Source organism: Hippocampus zosterae, chromosome 21, assembly GCF_025434085.1.
Source record: "Hippocampus zosterae strain Florida chromosome 21, ASM2543408v3, whole genome shotgun sequence".
In the NCBI taxonomy this organism is placed as follows: Eukaryota; Metazoa; Chordata; class Actinopteri; order Syngnathiformes; family Syngnathidae; genus Hippocampus; species Hippocampus zosterae.
Window position 1 is genome coordinate 7,133,988 of NC_067471.1, and position 21,112 is coordinate 7,155,099.

Below are 21,112 nucleotides of genomic sequence, written 5' to 3' on the forward strand. Positions count from 1 at the left end.
AGGTGGCTCCATCTAGAGATGGTATAAAACCCAAGAAGCGCTTTACTGACCGTCTACCGAAATTACGGTGATGAATGGGCCAACATCGGTTCACAGATGCGGCCGACAACATCGTTGGTTTCTATGTCAACGCAGGGACACAAACCAGCTCGGGATAAAATTACTACAAACCAGACCGGCAGTGACAGTCCACGTCTCCCAGTGAACCTCAGCCACCAGATGGCATCTGTCACTATGGACTCAAGTGAAATAGTTTACGTTTTTTTTGGGCAACATCTTGTTGAATGTTTTTCTGTAGCGTATTTTTACGGATCTTTTTAAAGCAGGTTACAAGTATGGATTCACATATTTAGATGAGACTCAATGAAGTCTGACACAGAAAGCACAGATGATGATATGGTGTGGCTGAGGGTTTTTTTCACACATCAGTCTGTTGCCCCCATGTGGAAGTTAGGCACATTGCATCTATTCTCTGACACACACAGACACACACACACATGCTCAAGTTGCTTGTCGTCAAGCCTGTAAGCCGCAATTCAGCGGGTGGCTGCAAGGGGAGTTTCCTGCACGTGTCCTGCGGCCTTTGGTTAGACGTGTGAAAATCATGAGATTGGGGGTAGGGGTGTGTGGGGGGTCACTTTTCCATCTGCTTTGGTCCCAACAGTCAATCAACTCTCGCAGAAGGTTTTTACATTACTCAAGTGAGCAAAAACGTGACACTGATTCAAATCTTGACTCTGACTACAATTCCCAGCAGGAACATATGAACCAAGCCCTTGAATCTTATCACTGGTGGAGATTCACTTGGGCGCTTGTGCAGCACATGTGCCCCCACCACGAGGGCTTGCAGTGACCACATGGCCTCACGGCAGGGACAGAAGGTGGCGTCTGGCTGCTTGTCTGAGAGTTTATTAGAGGACTCAGTGTGTCGGTGCCAAGACGTCCCAGAATATCCATGTTTGCTAATGCTGTGTGTGTTGTTTGCTAATGCCTGTGAACAGCCCCATCGGAGCATGTGTGTCCCATTGGAGCGGGGTGGGGAAGTGCTCGTTGCTTGATGTCATTTGCTGCAAACTTTGCCTGGTGCAACAATGATGAAATCGATACAATTTGTACAAACCTATAACTGATTTGTTATCTAATCAACAGATTATGCGGGTTTCGGAGCATGAGTGTTAGCATTACATCATGACCCAAATGACCAGTTTAGCAATCTTTTAGGTGCTTTTCTGGTAAGAAAATTGGGATTTAGAGACAAGGCCTTTGGAAAGGGCCGAAAGAGCTTTTGGGCGCAAGTGACTGAAAAATATCTGGCTGAAGACTTAGCAGGTTCCACGTTGCTTCGTACATTTCCAAGGAAAATCTGACAGTTTTCTCCACGGGGTGTCGATCCAGGTCTGTTGCTGCAATACAGAATCCACGAGAGCTCCCCCCCATTTTGTCTCCCTCGGCATCAATCAGGCTGAGGCAGTCGGAATGAAAAATTAAACCGAGAACTGGAATGGCAGCTGGGGGAACGCAAACCTCAGCCAAAAGGCGAGCAATCCTAATGTAGGCCATCGCGTATTACTTAATAGAATGTCATCGATGTGTGATTCACACTCAGAATCTCTGCAGTCCGGAGAATGGCGGCGAAACCTAATCTCACTGGCGGAGGTAATGCTTCGAACATATGTGCAAATCAAATTTCTGCTTTCCCGAGAGGAGCAACGGGGCGGAGTGCGACCAATCGAAAGCAGCCGCGACATCCCGCCGTGCTTTGACAGGGAGATGAACATTCCCCAACAAATGGGGGGGGGGAGCCATTTGGCTCGTCTTCCGTCCCGTGCCCAACCCCATCCCCCCCGAACCCCCTTCCTCAAAAAGGTAAAGCCCGCCCGGCTCCGTGGTTCATGGGGAACCAATAGGAGGTCGTCTCGTCGGACGATTGTTGGCCTTTAAAATTTGCAGAGAGGAAAGAATGCAGCGGTGGTGTAAAAACATTGAGCGAAACACGAGATGGATGCGATCTGCTTCTACTTACTTTGGAAAAGCGCTTGCTATTGCAGTCTCAATGTTATGCAAGACTTTTCTGGCCATCTCGCGGCGGCATTTTGTCAGACTTTCCAAAACTGTCTACATGGAAGATTTATCCTGCGCCCCCCCACCTCGAATAACCAAGTTTACCAAGGTGATGTCAGGATGCATCCAAAAAGGCAAAACCCAACAACCTGGTTGCACCTGTTGTTTGTTTTGGACCCTTGCATCCATCCTCATTGCATGTTTTGATTCCCTGGATCCTGAATTTGCAGGGAAAAGCCCCCCCCCCCCCCCATCACCGCCATACAACCCCCCCAAAACCTCCCCCTCCTCCTTTCCAGCCGCCGTCCTCCTCTCCTCCTCCTTTTTCCCCTCTGTCTCTCCATCTCCCCCCCTCTGTCTGTCTCTCTCTCCTCCCTCTCCGTCTTTCTCTCCTGTGTTTTCCTCCATAGACATCGACTTTTTGAACACCACAGTGTTCTACCACCACTGGCCCCGCAACCCCAAACAGACAGTACGCCGTGAGAGGAGCGCAGGTAAGCCGGTAAAACGTTGCAAGGGACGGGACGGGATGATTGATTTGCCATTTGATTGGTTGTCTGTTTGCGGGTGTGAGCTTTGGAATCGCTCCGCGTCGGTTTTCGAAACAACGGTTCGTGGAACAAAAAGAGTCGCGAGTGATTCTTGGGGGTTTTGTGTTCTTCGCATTTATGGGGATGTTTTGGATAGGAAGTACATTTTGCGGTTTAGGACCGAGTCTGGAGGTTTTTGCGCCGCACCATCCTCTGCAGGACTTGTCAAAATATGCCGGAGCTGGTAGGATTAAGTGCTTAAGTGATGGGCTGAGGACCCGAGCGATATTTCAGGCTCCTTCCACGTCCCAAGGATTTCTGGGGCATCTGTGTTGCATTACCAGTGCTGTCGTCTCTGTAAGCACAGGAATCTGAGAAGGTGATGGACGATTTGTTGTTGAGGGTTCAAATTACCCCCTGGGGTCTCCAATCTGGAGCTCTTGAGTGATTATATAATGCTTCGGGGGGAGTGGGTGTGGCAGCGCTGCTGAATGAGTCTCCTCTGGTTTTTTTGGGGGGTGGTGGGTGGGGGGTGGGGGGGTTCTTGCATCTCCGTTGAACATCTTGCGTCTCCTTTCCCGCTTCTCCTTCCCTTTTGCAGAAGCCATGGTACCTCTCCGTGTACACCTATTGGCAGCGCTCGTCTGCCTGGCACTGTGTCAGTATGAGGACGAGGACTATGTGCCGCCCTCCTTGATCGGACCGTCAACCGCAAACTGCGACCGCGAGTGCGAATGTCCCATCAATTTCCCCAGCGCCATGTATTGTGACAGCCGCAAGCTCAAGTTTGTGCCCATGGTGCCGTCGGGGATCAAATATCTGTACCTCCAGAACAACCAGATCGATGAGATCAAGCCTGGCGTGTTTGATAACGTCACCTCCGAGCTCCGGTGGCTGGTCCTCGACAACAACCAGATCACCAACGGGAAGATCGCATCGGGTACCATCGACAAACTGACCGCCCTGGAAAAACTCTTCTTCAGTCACAACCTTCTCACGGAGCCAGTGGTCCCTCCTTCCAAGTCTCTGGATGAGCTCAAGATGACACACAACAAGTTGAACAAGTTCCCCTCCGGACTCCTGAGCGACAAAGAGAATCTGACCTCCGTCAACGTGCAGCATAACGAGCTAACGTCCGAGGCCGTCGCCGGCGCCTTCAAAGGGTCCAAGAAGCTGCTGTCCCTCGACGTGAGCCACAACAAGCTGAAGAAGCTGCCCGTCGGCGTGCCGGCTTCACTGGAAATCCTTTATGCTGACTACAATGACATTGACGGCATCGGCTCAGGGTACCTAAGCAAGGTGCCGAGTCTGCGCTCCCTGAGGATGTCTCACAACAAGCTGGTGGACTCTGGGATCCCGGCGGGCGTGTTCAACGTGACGTCACTGGAAGAGCTGGACCTGTCTTTCAACAAGCTGCAGACCATCCCCGATATCAACGAGGAGCTGGAGCAACTTTACCTCCAAGCCAACGAGATCAACAGTGAGTGGGGACGCCCCTGGCTCCTTGTGTTCATTCAATTTGATTGCGTTCAAATGTACGCATGGGCCCGCCATGACTTTTGACCAAATTCTCTCCTTTCCTGCAGAGTTCGACCTGTCGAGTTTCTGCAAGTTCGTTACCCCCGTCAACTATTCCCACCTGAAGCACCTGCGCCTGGACGCCAACAACATCACGCACAGCAGCATGCCCCCCGAAGCCCCCGAGTGCTTGCGCGTGGCCTCCGAGATCCTGTTTGAATAAGGAGCTCCCCCTCACCCCCCACCTGCCCTCCGTCGTTTATGGATTTACTCAACTCTCGTTGAAATAATCCGCAACTCTCGCACATTCACTCTGACAATGAAAAATAAACCGTAGCAGGCATCGCAGTCTCATTTTCAATGAAAAACAATGATATTAAAAAAATATGATGATGATGATGATGATGAGGGAATTTTAAAGTTAAAATACATACCAAATATTTGTAGATATAAAAAGTAATTTGAAAGAGGAAAAAAATCCTAAAAAACATATATATGTAAAAATAAAGCTTCAAAACACCAAAAAGTTTAGAGGTGCTATAGCAAGTTTCTCACCCAGAAAGTGTCTCGGATGCAATTTTTGCGGATCCAAACGATAAGGCGAGTCACCAACGTGCACAAATTTAACTTTGACAAAAACAAACAAATAAGACACACACTTCGAACATTCCAATTCGACGCGTTAGCTTGTCGACCGGAGACGATACGGAGTAAACAATGACGTAAAGCATCTCCAGTGTCTCTGCAGTAGCTTCATTTTGTATTTGTTTTGTATGTTCCGTGTTAAGCATGTATAGTATCGTGTATGATGAAGGCGTATTCATGAATAAAATGTAAAATATGTGTTTGGGATACTGACAAGTTCAACAATAGCCCGTGAAGAGACACCGTCACATATTTGTTTGTCACGCACACTTGCTGATTTGTATTCTTTCCATTTCATGCATGAATTCAAATGATATCATCCTTTTAAAAAAATAATAATAATAAACTACAGCTTTTGCAGTTCTGGAAGTTCTCTATTGTGGCTTAACGCGACATTGTCATCGGAAGACTATCGCGTCTTGTCTGGCTCATTTGCTTCTCTTCATTTTAGAGCCACTTTGGAACAGTCAATGCTCATGAATTTACTGTGAGGAAGTCATTTCGAATAAACCATGTTTCCAATACATTTGTATGTATGGAGATTTTTGATACAAAGTGTGGTCGCATGGAAACATCAGATCAAATCATACATCTACCGCAACTGTGTAAAAACAAAGCTAGCTGGGCTCCACCACATGACAATCTGCACGTTTGGCACTTTGCGTTGTCCGCCGCGCACTCGTTGACCCCCGTTTGCGGTCAAATGTCTTTCAGAGCAGTCGGCTCGTGTGTACGACACACATGCCTATAGAGTCGCAAACACATCACGATGCATTCAAGAACACATTGTTAGGGGTTTGGGGTGTTTTTTTTTTTACATTGCGGCGCATGGACAATGTTGAGAATGTTAAGTGGCGTACTCCGGGGAGGAAAAGGAAAAAAAAGGGAACATATTTTTGTGGTTTCTGCCACATTTTGCAGAATGCTTAACCATTTTGACAGAATCTTGAGTGGATCCTCCTCCTCTGAAACGTTATGGTTTTCGTCGAAACGGTTTAAAGGCACATGGAAGGCCTAATGTCCGACCTACCCGAGGCATTTGACGCACTAACGTCGGCTTTCGCAACGTGCCTAAAGACGTTGTCGCGTGGTGTACCGCCTCTGGCCCTCGCACAAGTTGCCAGGGATTATCCTGTTCCATCGCGGCCTCTGCCGTCATCGCTGGAAAGGAGCACTCGTTTCGGAAGCAATTGGCCTAATGAGCCTGCATTAAATTAAGTCCTCTCAGATTAAAGCTGACCTCACGCCACCGGGGCTCCATGTCTTCAAATGACCTTTGACAACCGTAGCCTTTTTTTTATCATTTGAAATAAAACAAGTCCATTAGTTACTGTGTGTAATTATCTGTTACGTAAAAAAAAAAAAAAAAAATTTTAAACAGAACTAATGCAAAGATTAGCAATGACCCCCCACAGATTTGTTAGTCCAAAAGAGATCACAACTAAGCGAGACTAATGTACACGAGCGCGCAAGCCGACAAGGTAGAAGGCGTCGAGGTGCGGTGACCTCTTTCTAAATGGGCCACGTCCCGAGACTTGTTAAGGCTTAGCGCATGAGACCTCATTGGCTAATCAATGCTTTGAGTGACAAGCTGGCATACAAAAAAAACCAAAAAAAACCCCAACAGGTCATACAAATAGCGGGAGCAGAGCGCTGCAGGCTCATCGATTGGGACTAGCCTTGACGACTCTGGGGTGGACGCATCTTTTGACAAGGTTTGAGGTAGGTTTCTTGAAGACCAAAACGCTTTTTGTCCTGCGTGCTTGCTTACTTTACTCAGGCGGTCTGTCATCAATTTTGGGAACAAAAGTCTGAACAGCGAGAAAACTGGTCTCTTAAAACAGGTGTTTTGTCTTTGAAGAGTGTCTAGCCATGGAAAAAAAAAATATGGCCGACATAAAATGCACATCACGTTGAGGCATCCATCCATCCATCCATCATCTACCGCTTATCCGGGGCCGGGTCGCGGGGGCAACAGCTTTAGGAGGGAAGCCCAGACTTCCCTCTCCCTAGCTACTTCTTCCAGCTCTCCCTGGGGGATCCCGAGACGTTCCCAGGCCATCTGGGTGACATAGTCTCTCCAGCGTGTCCTGGGTCTTCCCCGGGGTCTCCTCCTGGTGGGACATGCCCGGAACACCTCACCAGGGAGGCGCTCAGGAGGCATCCGAATCAGATGCCCAAGCCACCCCATCTGGCTCCTCTCGAGCCAGTTGAGGCATTAAGAATTTAAACCAGAAGTCACCTGCGAAGACTCAAGTAGTCTTCCAAATATTTTCTAAATGTCTTTTTACTTGCGTCCTAGGACGTCCATCAAAATGAAACTCTTTCTGAGGGTTCTCTGCGCCGCGTGCCTGCTCGACGCAGTCCCGAGCCAGGATATGCCCTACGAGGAACGAATGGCCCAGATCCGAGCATGCCCCCCAGAGTGCCACTGCCCCTCCGACTTCCCGCGTGCAGTCTACTGCGACAATCAAAGTCTGAAGAGCATCCCCCCGATCCCGCCGTTCACCCGCTACCTCTACCTGCAGAATAATCTAATCCAAGTCGTCTCGGCCGACGCTCTGCGCAACGCGACCCAGCTGCGTTGGGTGAACCTGAGTCGCAATAAAATAACCAACGAGGGAGTGGAAAAAGGCACCCTGGATGCAATGTCGCGTCTGGAACACCTCAACCTGGATGACAATCTCTTGTCCTGGGTGCCATTTCCTCTCCCGGCCAGCTTGGAGCACCTTAGTCTCTCTCGCAATCGGATCTCCAAGATCCCCGACGGGGTCTTCTTTGGCCTGGATAAGCTAACCTTCTTAGACCTGCAGGCGAATAAGCTGATGGATGATGCCGTGACTGAGGTCAGCCTGAAGGGTCTTAACAACCTGGTGCAGATCAACCTCGCCAAGAACCAGTTGAGCAGCATGCCTCTTGGCCTGCCGCCCACCACCACTCAGCTCTTCCTCGACGGCAACAACATCGACAAAATCCCCACGGGCTACTTCAAGGGTTTACCCAAGGTGGCTTTCCTGAGGCTAAACCACAATAAGCTGGGCAGTAGCGGCGTTCCGAACAACGTGTTCAACATCTCCAGCATCCTGGACCTCCAGCTGTCACACAACCTGCTCACCGAGGTGCCCCTGATCCCCGCGGGCCTTGAACAGCTGTACTTGGACCACAACAATATTAAAAGTAGGTTTTCGCACCAGCGCAGGCGGAACCATGAGCGATTGTCATCGTTTCCCACGTTTCATTTCACAGGCGTGAGCGGCTCCGACGTCTGCCCCACGGACATCGACGGAGCGGACGGCAACGACGGTGTGCCGCGACTGCGCTACCTCCGATTGGACGGCAACGATATCGAACCGCCGATTCCCAGGGATGTCATTCTGTGCTTCCGTCTCCTTAGGTCCATTGTCATTTAATTTTTTTTTTTTTTTTTTTTTTTAAGTGTCTCTACCGCGAAGAACAGTCTGAATGGCGTGACAACGGACAAAAAACTCATTTTCAGTTTTAGGAAGTGTAAATAAATCAGGCAGTTTAACGGACCACTAGTTGTGCCTTCACTGTACAAATCTATCGATCATCTAGATAATATCCGAAGATGTCTTCTTTTGACTTCCGCTTATTTTCTACTATTTTAAGATAAGCTGTAGACCCATTCGTACTTTTTCTACACGTTCGTACTGACTAATGGCAATTTATTTTTTATCCAATTCTGGTCTTTGCGTATCTGAAAAACTAAGATGTATTCTCTTGTCTTCAGTTTCAATAAAGCTATTCACGAATGCAGGATTGTCTTGCATTTATCAGATTCTTCCCCACTGTGTGTCATGTCAGGAGTTCCCGGCGCCTCTTTCGGTTCCGATTCCAGATCAGATGCTTTTCATCGGCGCTCACACACTTACGTGGCGCGCGGCTGGACTCGGATCAGCTGTGAGCACATCTGAGCTCGGCTTGAAAAAAAAAAAAAAAAAAGGAGGGAGTTCCTCTCGGGCGCCGTGCTTGCAGGGGCTCCTCACAGAGGTCCCATTGTGTGCACAGGCCCCTTGGATCATACATGCATGTATACACACACACACACACACACACACACACACACATAGATGAAACGCCAAGTTTTCACATCAGGAAGTGAAATATTTTAGTGTGATTGAAATAAATACACATGTACCAAAATAAGGGATGCGCTTGGAAAGGATAAAAATCTATGAGGGCGGGGGTGGGGGGGGTCTTTCTCTGCTGTCTTGTTCTTTGTGTCTGATGTCTAAGTGTGTGTGTCTGGTGATGTACTCTTATTTGGGATGGGTTGGGCGCCCTCCACCCCCCCCCCCCTAGCCACCAAAAGCAACCTGCTCCGGTCCAATCAGCCTCAGTGCCTACCTTCACACGTAAGCGGCGGGGGCACTCAGGTCCGTCAGACCCTACACATGCACAGGGCACATACACACCACTGAGACCCGGACACACATTGGTACACGCCCGCCCCCCCCCCCCCTCCACCCGCCCTCGTGGAGCCACCTCTGCACGACCCCTTCGCCATTGGCCGAGTTGCGGAGCCCTCAGCATCTCCATCGTGGCTGAAGGGAGCATTCGGGAGAGCGGGAGACACAGGTGAGCATTCTCGCTAGGCGCTATCTCAATGATAAGGAGAGGGAGGGGGGGCGGGGGGGGCACAAGGGGCTCCCTTATTGATTCGTGGATTTGAGTTTGGGGCCGTTACAGGTGACGGATTGTTTTTCCTTAACGATTGGGATGCGGTGGATGGTGGTTTTATGACCTTCATGATTGATTAGTCTTCCTCGCCATTTGTCAAGCCATGTTTGCGGCGAGACTATTCGCTTGAATTTGGGATTGAACGCGACGACATTATGACGTTCGTAACGGACGCGCGAGTTTTTGTTTTCAATTCCGTTTGCTCATTTCTTGCGGTTTTGCAAGCTTAGTTGGTCAGGGGGGGCGTTAGATGAACTTACCATTGCTCAGAGGTCTTTCAAGCTCAGCCATATTTTCACTTTTGCTAATTTGGTGGTGTTTGGAAAAAGCTACAGGTGGAAGATTTGTTATCCTCGATGATTGCTTGCTTTATTCCGGATGCTTTGCACAATTGGATATTGGGCTTACCATTGCACAACAAGCCATACGTTCACAAAATTACAGGTCAAGGACTGTTCTGCTATGACGAGTGGGATGCTTTGAACAGTGATTTTCTAACCCTGAGGATATTTCATCATTCTTGATGTGACTTTGGGATTGCCTTTGCTCAATTCATAAATATCAGTTTTGGTTTTATGATCGCCCCGATGGCAGTGTGCGGATACACTGGAATTGATTTGGCTGAAATTCTCTGGATTTTTTTTCTTTTGCGATTTGCAAACTTGCGGTATTGCTGCTACGTTGCGTGGCTACTAAGGAGAAACGGGATATCGCAAATGTCCGATGGTGAGCCAAGCATAAGTGGGAGGATCATTTCCTGCATTTGTCATGGCCATTATAAAAGAACAACTCGGTCCCCATTCTTATCTTTTGCAGGGAACCCTCGAGGCATCTCTCTCTCTCAATCTCACACACACACACACAAACACACACACAGTGTGCATCTGTGAGTCTTTCCAAGCAAATGTGCATGCGGTTGTCTGTATATGCGTTTCCTCGCCGCCTGAAAAGCTGACTGCCATCCTGTCCACAAACCTCGGTGGAATTTGGAGTTTGAGTGCTGAGACAGGCAATGAATGACCAGGCCCTCATAAAGGCCCTCTGTGAAGGGCCAAAGGTTCAAGCAAGTCTTGAACCGGACCCCCTCCTCCCTCTCGTCCCTACTTTTTTTTGCGCTCTCTCCGTCTAACCCTGAGGGCCAACATCTTGTCCACGTCTCTCTTTTTCTTCTTCTTCTGCTTCTTCCTCCCTCGCTCTCCGTTTCTCTGCCCCGGCCTGGAGGACTCCTTGATGTTTTTTTTTTTTTTTGTACCTCCAACATGCTGAGACTTGGCTGCACCTGTCACGCCAATAAATACCCGTTCGAGTCCATGCCAGCTAGAGGAGAGCTTCATATCATACGCTCATCCCCTGATAATCACAAATGCCTCGCCACACGTTGAACTGGATACAAACGAGAATGAACCGAGGAATCCAAAGTAAATAGGAGCAAAATGTGTGCTCCTCAGTGGACTCGAAGCCAAACCTAATATTAACCCAAAAAAATACAGTTAGCCCCCCCCCCCCCCCCTCCACCCCCATGTCATTCCTACTTGCTCCCTAAAATTTAATAAGCAGCGACTTGGCTGACTTGCTCATGTAAAAATTGGCCCTGCACACTTAGAAAACAGAAGCGCCTCGCATTGGGCTGATTTTGTCAACCGCGACCCCTGGATTGTAACACACTAGTGGTGGCTCAGCCGAAAATGGCCGCCCGAGCTAACTCCATTCGGAGTCTATTGACGATCACGGCATGTGTGTCGGACAGTACGGCTATGTTTTAGCAGCATTGGAGAATTTGCTGTATGATTCGCTTTTGATGCAGCATGAACTTACAACCCCAAAACACTTTCATATCATTTCAAGCTCATCTTACAAATAAACCCTGGGAAAAAAAAAATCTGCAACTTCCACTAGCGACCCAGGCTAAACTTAGTTAGCTCCACCACAAAATACAATGTTTTTTAAGTTCCTGTGTATCACTTGGGCATACTTCCTTGACACCAAAAGACTACATTTCTATTTAGCGAGGGATTTGCCGCCATCTTGGAGCACCGGTGAGTCGCTGAGGCTCGGCTGCATAGACAAATGTGAAAAGGTGAATTCATGAATCACAAATAGGCGGCTAGTTAGTGTTCAAAACGATGACTGATGAACCGGAATACATTCAAGGACTGCACAGACGTGATTGTTTTTTTTTTCCTCTGTATCCTAAAGGCGAACAATGAAGACGCTCGTGCGAATAGTATTGGGACTGCTCGTCCTGAAAGTGGCGGTGGCCAATCCCCGGTTCTCCCGTCAAGCCGACCTGGACTCGTACGACGACGGCAACTACGACGTGGACGACGTGAACTCGGAAAACCAGGAGTACGACTATGAGGACGGACCGACCATCGAGGATCCCGAGGTGAGCTGAATAAGAGGGGGCCCCCCGACGGTACTGTAAGTTTGGCAGAATTGAGAATTGCTGTTGAGGCAGCTGCAAAACTGTTTTCAACAAATCACATTAACAGTGCGGATGACGTTTTTGGGGGAACAGGTGAGCGGTACAAAACTCCTAAGCCTGAATGAGTCGCCCAACTTGGAAGATTAACAATGACTCTAAATGAAAGAATTCGAGACTGGGATTGGCGGTTGTCATTTGCAATAATAACCGCTGCTACTTCCAAGTCATCTGCAGTCGTTCCCCCCCCCGCCCCTCGTACCCTCCCTCAAAAACCAGGATTCCACAACTGGTTTAGCTCAACTGCAGTCGTCTGATGTGGCCGGCCTGTGAGGCATGTGTTTCCATCTATCATATGAATGTAGGTCGCAAAAACACAAAGTTTGAAGGCAAGTGGGGAGCTGAGGAGGGGGCGACTTTAAGCCAGGAGACCGACTACCATGTCAACTACTTGAAAAATTACCTCTAGTCCCCGCCTCCTACACCTAAACACATCTAAAGGGTATCACGGTATCCCATGACTATGACAACATTGTAGCCAATCAGAAAACGCCTCAGAAGGAAAATGGACTCCAATATGTGGATTGATAGATAGTAAGATGGATTTACCGTTGAATATGACACATGAATACATTGACAAAAACAAAAAAAAATCAGCTCATGGAAGCCAAACATCCAGAAATATAGCATAGCATTTCGGGAAACTCTGAAGCCAAACGCCTCAACCTCCCCCCCCTAAAAAAATGTATTTTGCTTAAGGACAAAACACCGAGAGCATACGCTATGTTGCACATATTGTAATGCTAATGACATTTGGTATGCCTCCATGTGAAGGAGCGTTTTGACAGATTTTGTACACGTGCATCAGTTGTCGAGGGAACAATGAAGCATGAGGCCGAGCTCCATGCCTCTGGAATGCTGAGTCTTGACTTTCCACTTCCAAGCTTTTTGTGTGTGTTGCAATTGATCTCCTCTCTTCTTCTCAAGAGGGAGCAAAGGCTCATCGGCAATGAATCTAGGGCAAATCTCCACCTTTTAATAAGCAACTCTTGAGTTTTGTTTTGTTTTTCTTCACCTTCTACTGTGACACATTTGGACTCTTTAAGCAGCTTTTGTGCAGGGAAGGCCTGGAATAACAATGAAGCGAGCACAGCAGTGGCCATAGAGAGCCATATTGCATTGGGATGCAAGACAAAACATTCTCATTTGTGGGAGTAAAAATTTACATTTTTGGGGGTGTCAAGAAATGCAAAAGCCTTATGTTGATGCCCATTAAAATTTTATTTTGGAAAGCTCAGAGACTTTGTCTACTCTCTCAGCCAGGTATTTTCGACAGAGCATGTCCATGATATGAAGTATTTTTCTAAATCCAGTGCAGCTCCTCTCAAGCTGAATGCTTCCAGTGACTATTAAACTATTTAGCGGGGCAGCGACATACCGTTTGGCTTTGACTCCGCACTTACATTGAGCGTCAGTATTCCCATGCTGTTTTTTCTGCACGTCTGCTTGCCAGCTTTTCGCCTCTTCTTCCCCCATGGGTGAATATGTTTGTTTTGGGGAAAGGGTGGTGGGTGATGGGGGGGGGGGGGGGGGGGGTCATTGCAATCAAAGGCCTGCCTTGTTGCATCCCGCACTGTCATCCAGCCAAAACTCAAACACTGGGACATCTCTTAATTACTCCCATTAATGACTTATTAGCTTCCGGAAAGATCTCCATACGTTTCCTCTTCACTATACTGTATTATTATAGATTTGCTATGACCTAGTTTTAAATGCAGCGCAAAGTAAAGGTTCATGGAGCTACCATGTGTGTCTTGGTTCCACAAGGACCATTGAGTGGTCCTTTTTACTGCATATGTTTAAGTGTCAGGTATTACCTGTGCTGTGTGGTGTGTGGGGGCTCATTGCCACCAACTGGAGGAGACTTGAATTGCAGCATTGTGCCGTCTAATACTGTGAATTGTCATGTGTTTTATATTTACAAAAATAAGAAAATAATTAGAAATCTGCATCCACAATTTATGTCATCTTAACTTGATGGTCGGTTTGTTCTTATTGGGAGCATGGAACCATCGCTATTGACTTGAAGGTTAATGAGAAATGTGGTGGATTTGGAGGGTAGGCAACATGGGGAGTATCTGCTGCTATCTGGTGGTAAATCCTGAGCCCACATGCATTTTTAATGTGCCACTTGCATAGGATTGGATGGGATTGGGAGTAATTAAGTGACTGTGATCCATATATTACCAATTATGGATTCAAATGAGGCCAGTCTAATTATATCGCTTGGCATTCCAGTCTCAGGGCTGTTGTCTTCCCCTCAGGTAGAGATTGGCACCCTGGCCCCACCTGACTACAACTACCCAATGCCTGAGGCCTCGTTGGAAGAACAGGAAGAGGAGGAGGAAGAGTTGCCCCTGAAGCCCCAGCTCATCCCTCAGGGCTCAGGGGGGTCCGGCGTTCTTATGGGCCCAGACACACAAAAAGGTCTGAAACAGCTCAAAGCTGGCACAAACAGAAAGCTACTTAAAATCTAAAGTTTTTGGAGGGTCTTAGAGTTGTGCAAGCAGCATTAGTTTTCACCGGCAACAACCAATCTATTGTGGTTGTCTACATCTTTTCTTAATGCATGTGTTCCATTTAACTAGCTGTCAGTGGTTAAATGTGTCCTGTTTGTTGTGTGTACATTAATAACTAATCTTGTCTCTAACAAGAGGTGGAGCTGCGTCTGATGCCCATTGACATCCTTCATGTCTCCGGGGATTTTGGGGGCTCAGTGGGGTCCGGTGCCTCAGGAGCCTCTGGGGTTTCTGGGTCAGGAGGCTCAGGGGACCCACTGGTCTCGGGTGCCTCAGGGGGATCCGGTGATATTGTTTTCATCTCCGGTGCTTCTGAGGAGATCCTCAGCAGCTCTGGGGGTTCAGGAGAGTTTTTGGTGTCCGGGGATGTGGATTACTTGATATCGGGGGATCTCTATGGATCTGGGGAAGGCTCCGGATTTGGAGAGATCTCCGGATCTGGGCACCTCCTGATTTCTGGGGATATCCCAGGATCAGGGGATATCCTGATTTCCGGTGATCTTTCTGGGTCCGGGGATCTCTTGATATCCGGAGATCTTTCAGGATCTGGAGATCTTTTGATATCTGGAGATACCATGGGATCCACAGCTTCTGGAGCCTCAGGGGACTTTGGCTCTGGAGGTTCTGGAATTCTAATTGAATTGGGATCAGGGGGGTCTGGTATTGCCAGTGAACTCCCCCTGGCCTCTGGGGATCAATCTGGGTCTGGGTTCTCTGGAGATCTCCTGACCTCTGGTGCTTCTGGAGGCTCTGGGGTTTCTGGGGACACCGATGAGTCTTGGGAGTCGGGGATAACATTATTACCTGAAGGTTAGTACTTTGAAAAAACGTCACTGTGTTACTCGTAACCATTGTCAGCCTAACCTGCTGTTTGGTTAATTGTGAGAGAATGAATGTTTAACAATTTGATTGAACGTCCTTCCCACATCTTATCCTCCCAATGTGTCTCCTAACCACTCCAACTTGGCTCAAACAAGAGGTGGAAGTGCCTCTCATTCCTACAACCATCCCACAAGAGGCTTCAGGTACTTCAGGGGATTTCTCAGGAGTTTCAGGAAGTTCAGGGGATCTTGGAGTCTCTGGAGACATAGATGTCTCTGGAACTTCTGGTGTCTCCGCCTCTGGAGAACCTGAGGAGCCCGATATAATTCTGATTCCAGAGACTGAAAAAGGTCAGTATCTACGCTAGATCCAAGACATAAGCCAAAGGGTATTTTGATTTGTTAATAGTGGTGCCAATGGAGTATCTCTGCTTTCTAACATTCAAAAGTAATCTCCATTTAACAATTGTTAAATGCAACAAACACATTTGTGGTAACACTGCTAACTACTGCGGCAAACAGTTTCCCACTGATTGCCAGACTTGTGGTTCACGTCCGTGCTCATCTAACCTGTTTCCTCAACGCCAAATCTTGTCTCTAACAAGAGGAGGGGCTGCTTCCGACACAAGAGACCCCTCAGGAGGGTACTGGTGGTGTAGAAACGACACTGGGCTCTGGTCTACCAGAGCCCGAGGAACCCGAAGAACCTGAGGTTGACACGAAAGGTGAGCAAGGAATGGAGAAGAGAAAAGGTCGCCAAGTTCCACCAGTAATCAATGTCAAAACATGGTCACAAAGCAAATCTATGAGATGGAATCTAGCGCGTACTATTTTGTTCCCTCTTCCCCGTCCCCTCTCTCTCCCTGTGTCCTTCAGGGATGCCCACTTGCTTGCTGTGCACATGCCTTGGTGGTTCGGTGTACTGTGATGACTTGAAACTGGACAGTATACCACCTCTGCCCAAAGACACCACACACTTCTATGCCCGCTACAACAGGATCACCAAGATCAACAAATCTGACTTTGCCTCCATGAGTATGTTTTGCACCCAGACTTGGCGTGATCTGCAGACGCAAAGAGCTGACGGTGTGGGTCTGGCTGTATTTCAGACAAGCTGAAGAGGATCGACTTGACAGCCAACGCCATCTCGTCCATTGACAGCCAAGCATTTATGGGTCTGCCGGAGCTTGAGGAGCTGGTGATTCGAGAAAATCACATTTCACAGATGCCTGCCCTGCCAGAGACCATGACCCTGATCGATGCCAGCCACAATAACATTGACTCCAAGGGTATTCTCAAAGAGGCCTTCAAGGTGCGTCTGTCGGGATGGGAGACCTGCTGGTATCCTCCGTGACTGAACCTTCACACATCTCTTGTAAAATCCAGGACATGACCAGCCTGCTCTACCTGTACCTGACTGACAACGAAATTGACTACATCCCCGTGCCTCTTCCAGACAGTCTGCGATCCCTACATCTACAGGTAGGTTCTGCTCAGGTTTTGAAGGAACCTGCTCTCTAGTACCGGGAAACATTTGCTGATGGTTCAAATCAGGCTTCAAGGAAAGTTTATTTTTGCTGAGTGAAAAAATGATGACCATTCATACCATTCCTGGACCATTAAGATTTCGCTATGCGAGAGTAGCGCATCAACACATCACTGAAATTAGCAACAACAACTTTCAAGGCAAAAGTCTGGAAGTTAAAAAAAAAAAAAGACAGCAATGAACTGAAACTATGTGAGTTTTAAGTTGAGTGTGTTTTTATTTACATATGCTGCCCTGTTGTTGGAATTGACTTAAGTTATTATTTATTTTGATCACATCATGTTCAATATTTAGTGTTATCAAATTTATAAGACAGGGGCAAACACCTTATGGGGGCGTGCTTTATGATTTCAAAATGCAAGCACAAAGGTAATCAGTTTCTTACCAGTCAAGCAGAAAGCAGGCGCAGGCAGCATCGTTTTCTTGACCTTGTTTGTTCCTCAAGTCTTCTCCATCTGTCAAAAGCAGCGCCAATGTAAATTCTAGTGAATCCATTTAAATTTTACACTTTTAGAGATTCCAAAGTGGCCATTGTCCTCAATGGCGTGATACTTTTTAATGCTATCTGCGTGAACGTGAAACTCTTTTTTTATTTATTGGCGGTTGGCATACAAACCCTAAACTGTACTGCACAAAAGAGAAAATAGTTCATGAATATATTTTAGAACATCAAATGAAATGCCGCAGGGTCTTAACCGGGCCTTAGATTTCTGACGGGGCGATAGGACCCTCCTGGCCCGGGTTTAGTACCGTCCCTGCATAATGGTCATATTTTCTCAACCCTTCCGCAGCGTAACAACATTCAGTCGATGCACGAGGACACCTTCTGCAACCTGCATGACTTTAACTACATCCGCAACGCGCTGGAGGACATCCGCCTTGACGGCAACCCCATCAACCTGAGCCGAACTCCGCAGGCGTACATCTGCCTGCCCCGCATCCCGGTCGGGGACCTCATATAAAACACAAAACACACTCAAACGCAGCCATCACGTGTCCCTGTAAATATCCACCAAACACGTGCACGGGGCATGCGGACACTCGTCTTTCGGTGGCCTTCCATAGGCCACTGGGATACACTATTTTGCGGCAAGGTACCACTCTGCGTGGATATCCACGATTCCATAAATGCGTGAGATGTGACTGAACATGTACATGCACACCTCCATAAAAAGGGTGCACGCACACACATACACACACCCACCCACAAACACTTAAATAAAAGCCAAATTGTTCCACAACTTGATTTAGGAGTTAAAGTCAACCCTCAACTGAATGTTTCTGTCTGGTGTCTGCTCACAACTGGTCCTTTTTTTTATTTTAAATATGTTTGTTTTGTAAAGATTAAATATAAATATTAAATAAGACTTTTGAAAATGTAAACTTATTTGAAGGCCGGAGCTCAATGGAAGGTGAGATTTTGAGTACCTAATGCAATAAAAGACGCATTTTAAACACAAGCATTTGTTGTAGTCTGTATTCTAATATACAGGGATGCGAATGACAATTGAGAAAATAGTCTGAAAAACATAATTGTCTTTGTATGGAGCGAAACAGGCCAAGTCGATGGGGGGGGGGCGTCCTCCCAACTTGGATGCTCATGTTCTTATCACATAGACCAAATAAATAAACGGCACATTAATTGAGGTAAACTGAGGCACGGATGACAATCTGGGCTACGACAATTTAGCGCTAGCTAAAACTAACGTGAGCGTCCGTTCATCGGTGATAGCAGCGGCGGGAATTAAACGTAACCAATAAATGAACACCACACTTTAAATGTCAGAGCCACTCACCTCTCACGACGGAAAATGAAAAAATAAAAACTACGGACGTCAAACTTTCCACCCACCGATGTCCGGGGCGCGCGGTGCATTATGGTGTAAGGGATTTTCTCCCGCTACAAATTTTGAATGGGGTCAATGTAGAAAGCTACGATTTGGACATTTCAACCAATGCGAAGTAGATGTCTTTCTAATTAAAAAAAATTAAACCTTGTCATTTAAAACTCATTTCACTCATGAAACTACGGCCGCCGTGCGATTCATTTCCATAGTTAATGTTATCGGCATTCAAATTGACAGGCACTGGGGCAAAGCACGTGACCCATAATGCACCGCACGACCTGGAGATCTCCAAGAGGTCCATGGTCATTTTGGTCTGAAAATTCTCATCCCCGAATATAAAAATATACAGTAAATTCAGTCAAGATTTTTGTGCACAATAGCTTATTCCAAAGACTATTGTTCATGAACTGGAAGGAGCATTGTGGCGAATAACAATGCTAACTGCTTGCTCCTGTGTGCTCTGTATAGTATAACCACATGAGTAAATAAAATTCTTTTGCAGACCTCTTGCAAAACAAAAAGCTTGTTTTTAATGTAATTATTCATGATTGTTTAAAAAACATTTTTTTAAAAAGAAGTCCCTGCTTTTGATTTTAAAAAGATGTCATTTTGGGGCCAAAAGGACCACGGTTTCATCCCAATCAAAAACTATCAATTAGTTTTTCGAATAAATCCAGAAAGCGTTCCGTCCTCTCCATTGAGTCATTGTCTCTGGTGGTCTTCCGGGAGGTGGGGGGTTCCGACAGGGCTTTCTGTCTCTCCAGCGCCTGCCGCTCCCTATTGATGGCATCTCGGTCCTTGGCCACCATCTCTTTCTCCCGCTCTATCAGCAGCCTCTCACGCTCCATCAGGGCTCGGTCCCGGTCCACAATGGCAATCTCCCGCTCCAGCAATGCCCTGTCTCGTTGCAGAGCCATGCGCTCCAGCTCAATGAATCGCTTTTCCCTCTCCGTTGCCTCGTCTTGTGACATGAACTCCTGGCTGTCTTCCATCCCATCCTCATCACCACCATCCTCCTCCTCTCCTGTTCCACTATCTCCATTCAATGTCACCTCAATTTCCGGGTCAATGTTCGTGACTTGAGCCGGTGAGATGCTCACTGGGGTTCTCTTTCTCTTCTTACCTCTGGGCGAAATACACAATTTATCTTCAGCGCAGATTCCCAAAACGGGGGCACTGCCTTCCAGCCGACCCTCCATGGCATCATCCATCAAATTGAAGAGAGGCCACATATAACAATGGCTTTTGTCCTTGAGCTCCTAAGAAGAAACAGCAGTGTGTCAAAATATGTTTAACATGAATCTGAATATAAATGTAAAGTTAAAAAATTGTACCTTGTATCGTTGCCTTAGGTTTTGCCATTTTTTTTTGGCTTGATGGTGGTTCAGTTTGTATTGCAAGCCCATATGTCTGAGGATGGCCATCCATGCCCACGCGGAAGTATTTCTTTTCCCAGAAAAGAGGTAATTATTTGACATCCTTAGCTTCACAAGCTCTTCTGCTTCTTTCAGGCTCCCTAGAAGAGAAAATACATCATTACGATAAAGCAGGAGGCAGAAAACAATAGACATTTAAACTTTCATATTTACTATAATAACGACAACCATGAACGCAGCATAATACAAAACTAACAAACACTTTATTACAGAAAATCTTTTTCGATTTGCCATATCTAAAGCAAGCCAAGAAGTAACAACAAAGTCCACGCGTGCACACGCAGAGTACTTTGAAGGTCGCCAATTTCACAACAGCACGCAGTCTTTTTTCTCCTTTTATTTATTTACTTATTTGTTTTGCAAATAAGACTTACAATTATAAATCGTCTCCACGGGGTTAACTGTATCATATGTGGTACTCGTATACGCGTGATCTTGGAATGCCATTTCGAATCAAGTTTGAAGACTTCTTCCATCAAGTGCACTTCGTAGGTCACGCTGCTTTTCTTCGTAGCAGTATCGATGACTCTTCGCGGAAGTGACGTATACGTCCGCTTCTGCCTACGCACTTCACGACGGCAAACGTCACATCCTCATTTATTCTTCCTCTTAATCAAATTTATTGGCAGATCACGTCTCTTTTGGTGTTTACCGCCACCTAGTGTACACAAAATGGAAAGGGGTTTGACAGGCTATGCTATCTGTTATCAATCAGTTTCATGACTGAGAAGACGAGAGAAACCAAGCGGGGAATTTTATTTGTGCTCAATAACGCTATATTAAAATGTCCAAAACCATTCGACCAAATACCCACTGCAATCTATTCCTAAAATAGTTTTTACCTTTCGTAACGGGATTTGTACACTTCTAGCCTGAATTATTATTATTTTTAATAGTAGTGGTCGTAATATTAGTAATAGGAGGAGGAATTTAAGGCCAGTTTAAGAATTTACTTTATGTACCCGATAAATAAAATAATCGCGTATAATTTGTGTATCCGAAATAA

The 21,112-nt window shown here is 46.9% G+C and overlaps 4 protein-coding genes across 7 annotated transcripts; 3 read left to right on the forward strand and 1 right to left on the reverse strand.

Moving 5' to 3' along the window:
* Positions 1-2,389: 2,389 nt before the first annotated feature.
* lum (lumican) lies at positions 2,390-5,278 on the forward strand. The gene is made up of 3 exons (XM_052055029.1): positions 2,390-2,555; positions 3,193-4,071; positions 4,178-5,278. The coding sequence occupies exons 2-3, from the start codon at positions 3,198-3,200 to the stop codon at positions 4,330-4,332; spliced, it is 1,029 nt and encodes a 342-aa protein (XP_051910989.1). The 5' UTR covers positions 2,390-2,555; positions 3,193-3,197; the 3' UTR covers positions 4,333-5,278.
* Positions 5,279-6,356: 1,078 nt separating this feature from the next.
* On the forward strand, positions 6,357-8,532 carry kera (keratocan). Its single transcript, XM_052055158.1, has 3 exons — positions 6,357-6,476; positions 7,057-7,931; positions 8,001-8,532. The coding sequence occupies exons 2-3, from the start codon at positions 7,070-7,072 to the stop codon at positions 8,162-8,164; spliced, it is 1,026 nt and encodes a 341-aa protein (XP_051911118.1). The 5' UTR covers positions 6,357-6,476; positions 7,057-7,069; the 3' UTR covers positions 8,165-8,532.
* Positions 8,533-9,106: 574 nt separating this feature from the next.
* epyc (epiphycan) lies at positions 9,107-18,283 on the forward strand. Of its 4 annotated transcripts, XM_052055946.1 has the most exons (10): positions 9,107-9,353; positions 11,652-11,841; positions 14,202-14,364; positions 14,592-15,266; positions 15,434-15,628; positions 15,883-16,002; positions 16,154-16,312; positions 16,387-16,589; positions 16,664-16,759; positions 17,615-18,283. In XM_052055946.1, the coding sequence occupies exons 2-10, from the start codon at positions 11,659-11,661 to the stop codon at positions 17,783-17,785; spliced, it is 1,965 nt and encodes a 654-aa protein (XP_051911906.1). In that variant the 5' UTR covers positions 9,107-9,353; positions 11,652-11,658; the 3' UTR covers positions 17,786-18,283. The 4 variants fall into 4 exon arrangements, with proteins under 4 accessions (XP_051911906.1, XP_051911907.1, XP_051911909.1 ...); XM_052055947.1 differs by lacking the exons at positions 14,592-15,266; positions 15,434-15,628 and having other exon boundaries at positions 9,111-9,353; XM_052055949.1 differs by lacking the exons at positions 14,592-15,266; positions 15,434-15,628; positions 15,883-16,002 and having other exon boundaries at positions 9,112-9,353.
* An 11-nt stretch (positions 18,284-18,294) lies between these two features.
* si:dkeyp-38g8.5 (uncharacterized protein LOC568385 homolog) lies at positions 18,295-20,658 on the reverse strand. The gene is made up of 3 exons (XM_052055953.1): positions 20,481-20,658; positions 20,005-20,186; positions 18,295-19,929 (listed from the first exon to the last, which is right to left on the reverse strand). The coding sequence occupies exons 1-3, from the start codon at positions 20,551-20,553 to the stop codon at positions 19,312-19,314; spliced, it is 873 nt and encodes a 290-aa protein (XP_051911913.1). The 5' UTR covers positions 20,554-20,658; the 3' UTR covers positions 18,295-19,311.
* Positions 20,659-21,112: the final 454 nt, after the last annotated feature.

Excerpts from the sequence above, each read along its gene's own strand:
- lum (XM_052055029.1), top strand. The coding sequence starts at position 3,198 with ATGGTACCTCTCCGTGTACACCTATTGGCAGCGCTCGTCTGCCTGGCA. Across the intron at positions 4,072-4,177 it reads CCAAGCCAACGAGATCAACA|AGTTCGACCTGTCGAGTTTC; the intron begins GTGAGTGGGGAC and ends CCTTTCCTGCAG.
- kera (XM_052055158.1), top strand. The coding sequence starts at position 7,070 with ATGAAACTCTTTCTGAGGGTTCTCTGCGCCGCGTGCCTGCTCGACGCA. Across the intron at positions 7,932-8,000 it reads GGACCACAACAATATTAAAA|GCGTGAGCGGCTCCGACGTC; the intron begins GTAGGTTTTCGC and ends TTCATTTCACAG.
- epyc (XM_052055946.1), top strand. The coding sequence starts at position 11,659 with ATGAAGACGCTCGTGCGAATAGTATTGGGACTGCTCGTCCTGAAAGTG. Across the intron at positions 14,365-14,591 it reads GGGCCCAGACACACAAAAAG|AGGTGGAGCTGCGTCTGATG; the intron begins GTCTGAAACAGC and ends GTCTCTAACAAG. Across the intron at positions 16,313-16,386 it reads ATCTGACTTTGCCTCCATGA|ACAAGCTGAAGAGGATCGAC; the intron begins GTATGTTTTGCA and ends GCTGTATTTCAG.
- si:dkeyp-38g8.5 (XM_052055953.1), bottom strand. The coding sequence starts at position 20,553 with ATGGCATTCCAAGATCACGCGTATACGAGTACCACATATGATACAGTT. Across the intron at positions 20,187-20,480 it reads CGTGGAGACGATTTATAATT|GGAGCCTGAAAGAAGCAGAA; the intron begins GTAAGTCTTATT and ends TTTCTCTTCTAG. Across the intron at positions 19,930-20,004 it reads ACCTAAGGCAACGATACAAG|GAGCTCAAGGACAAAAGCCA; the intron begins GTACAATTTTTT and ends GTTTCTTCTTAG.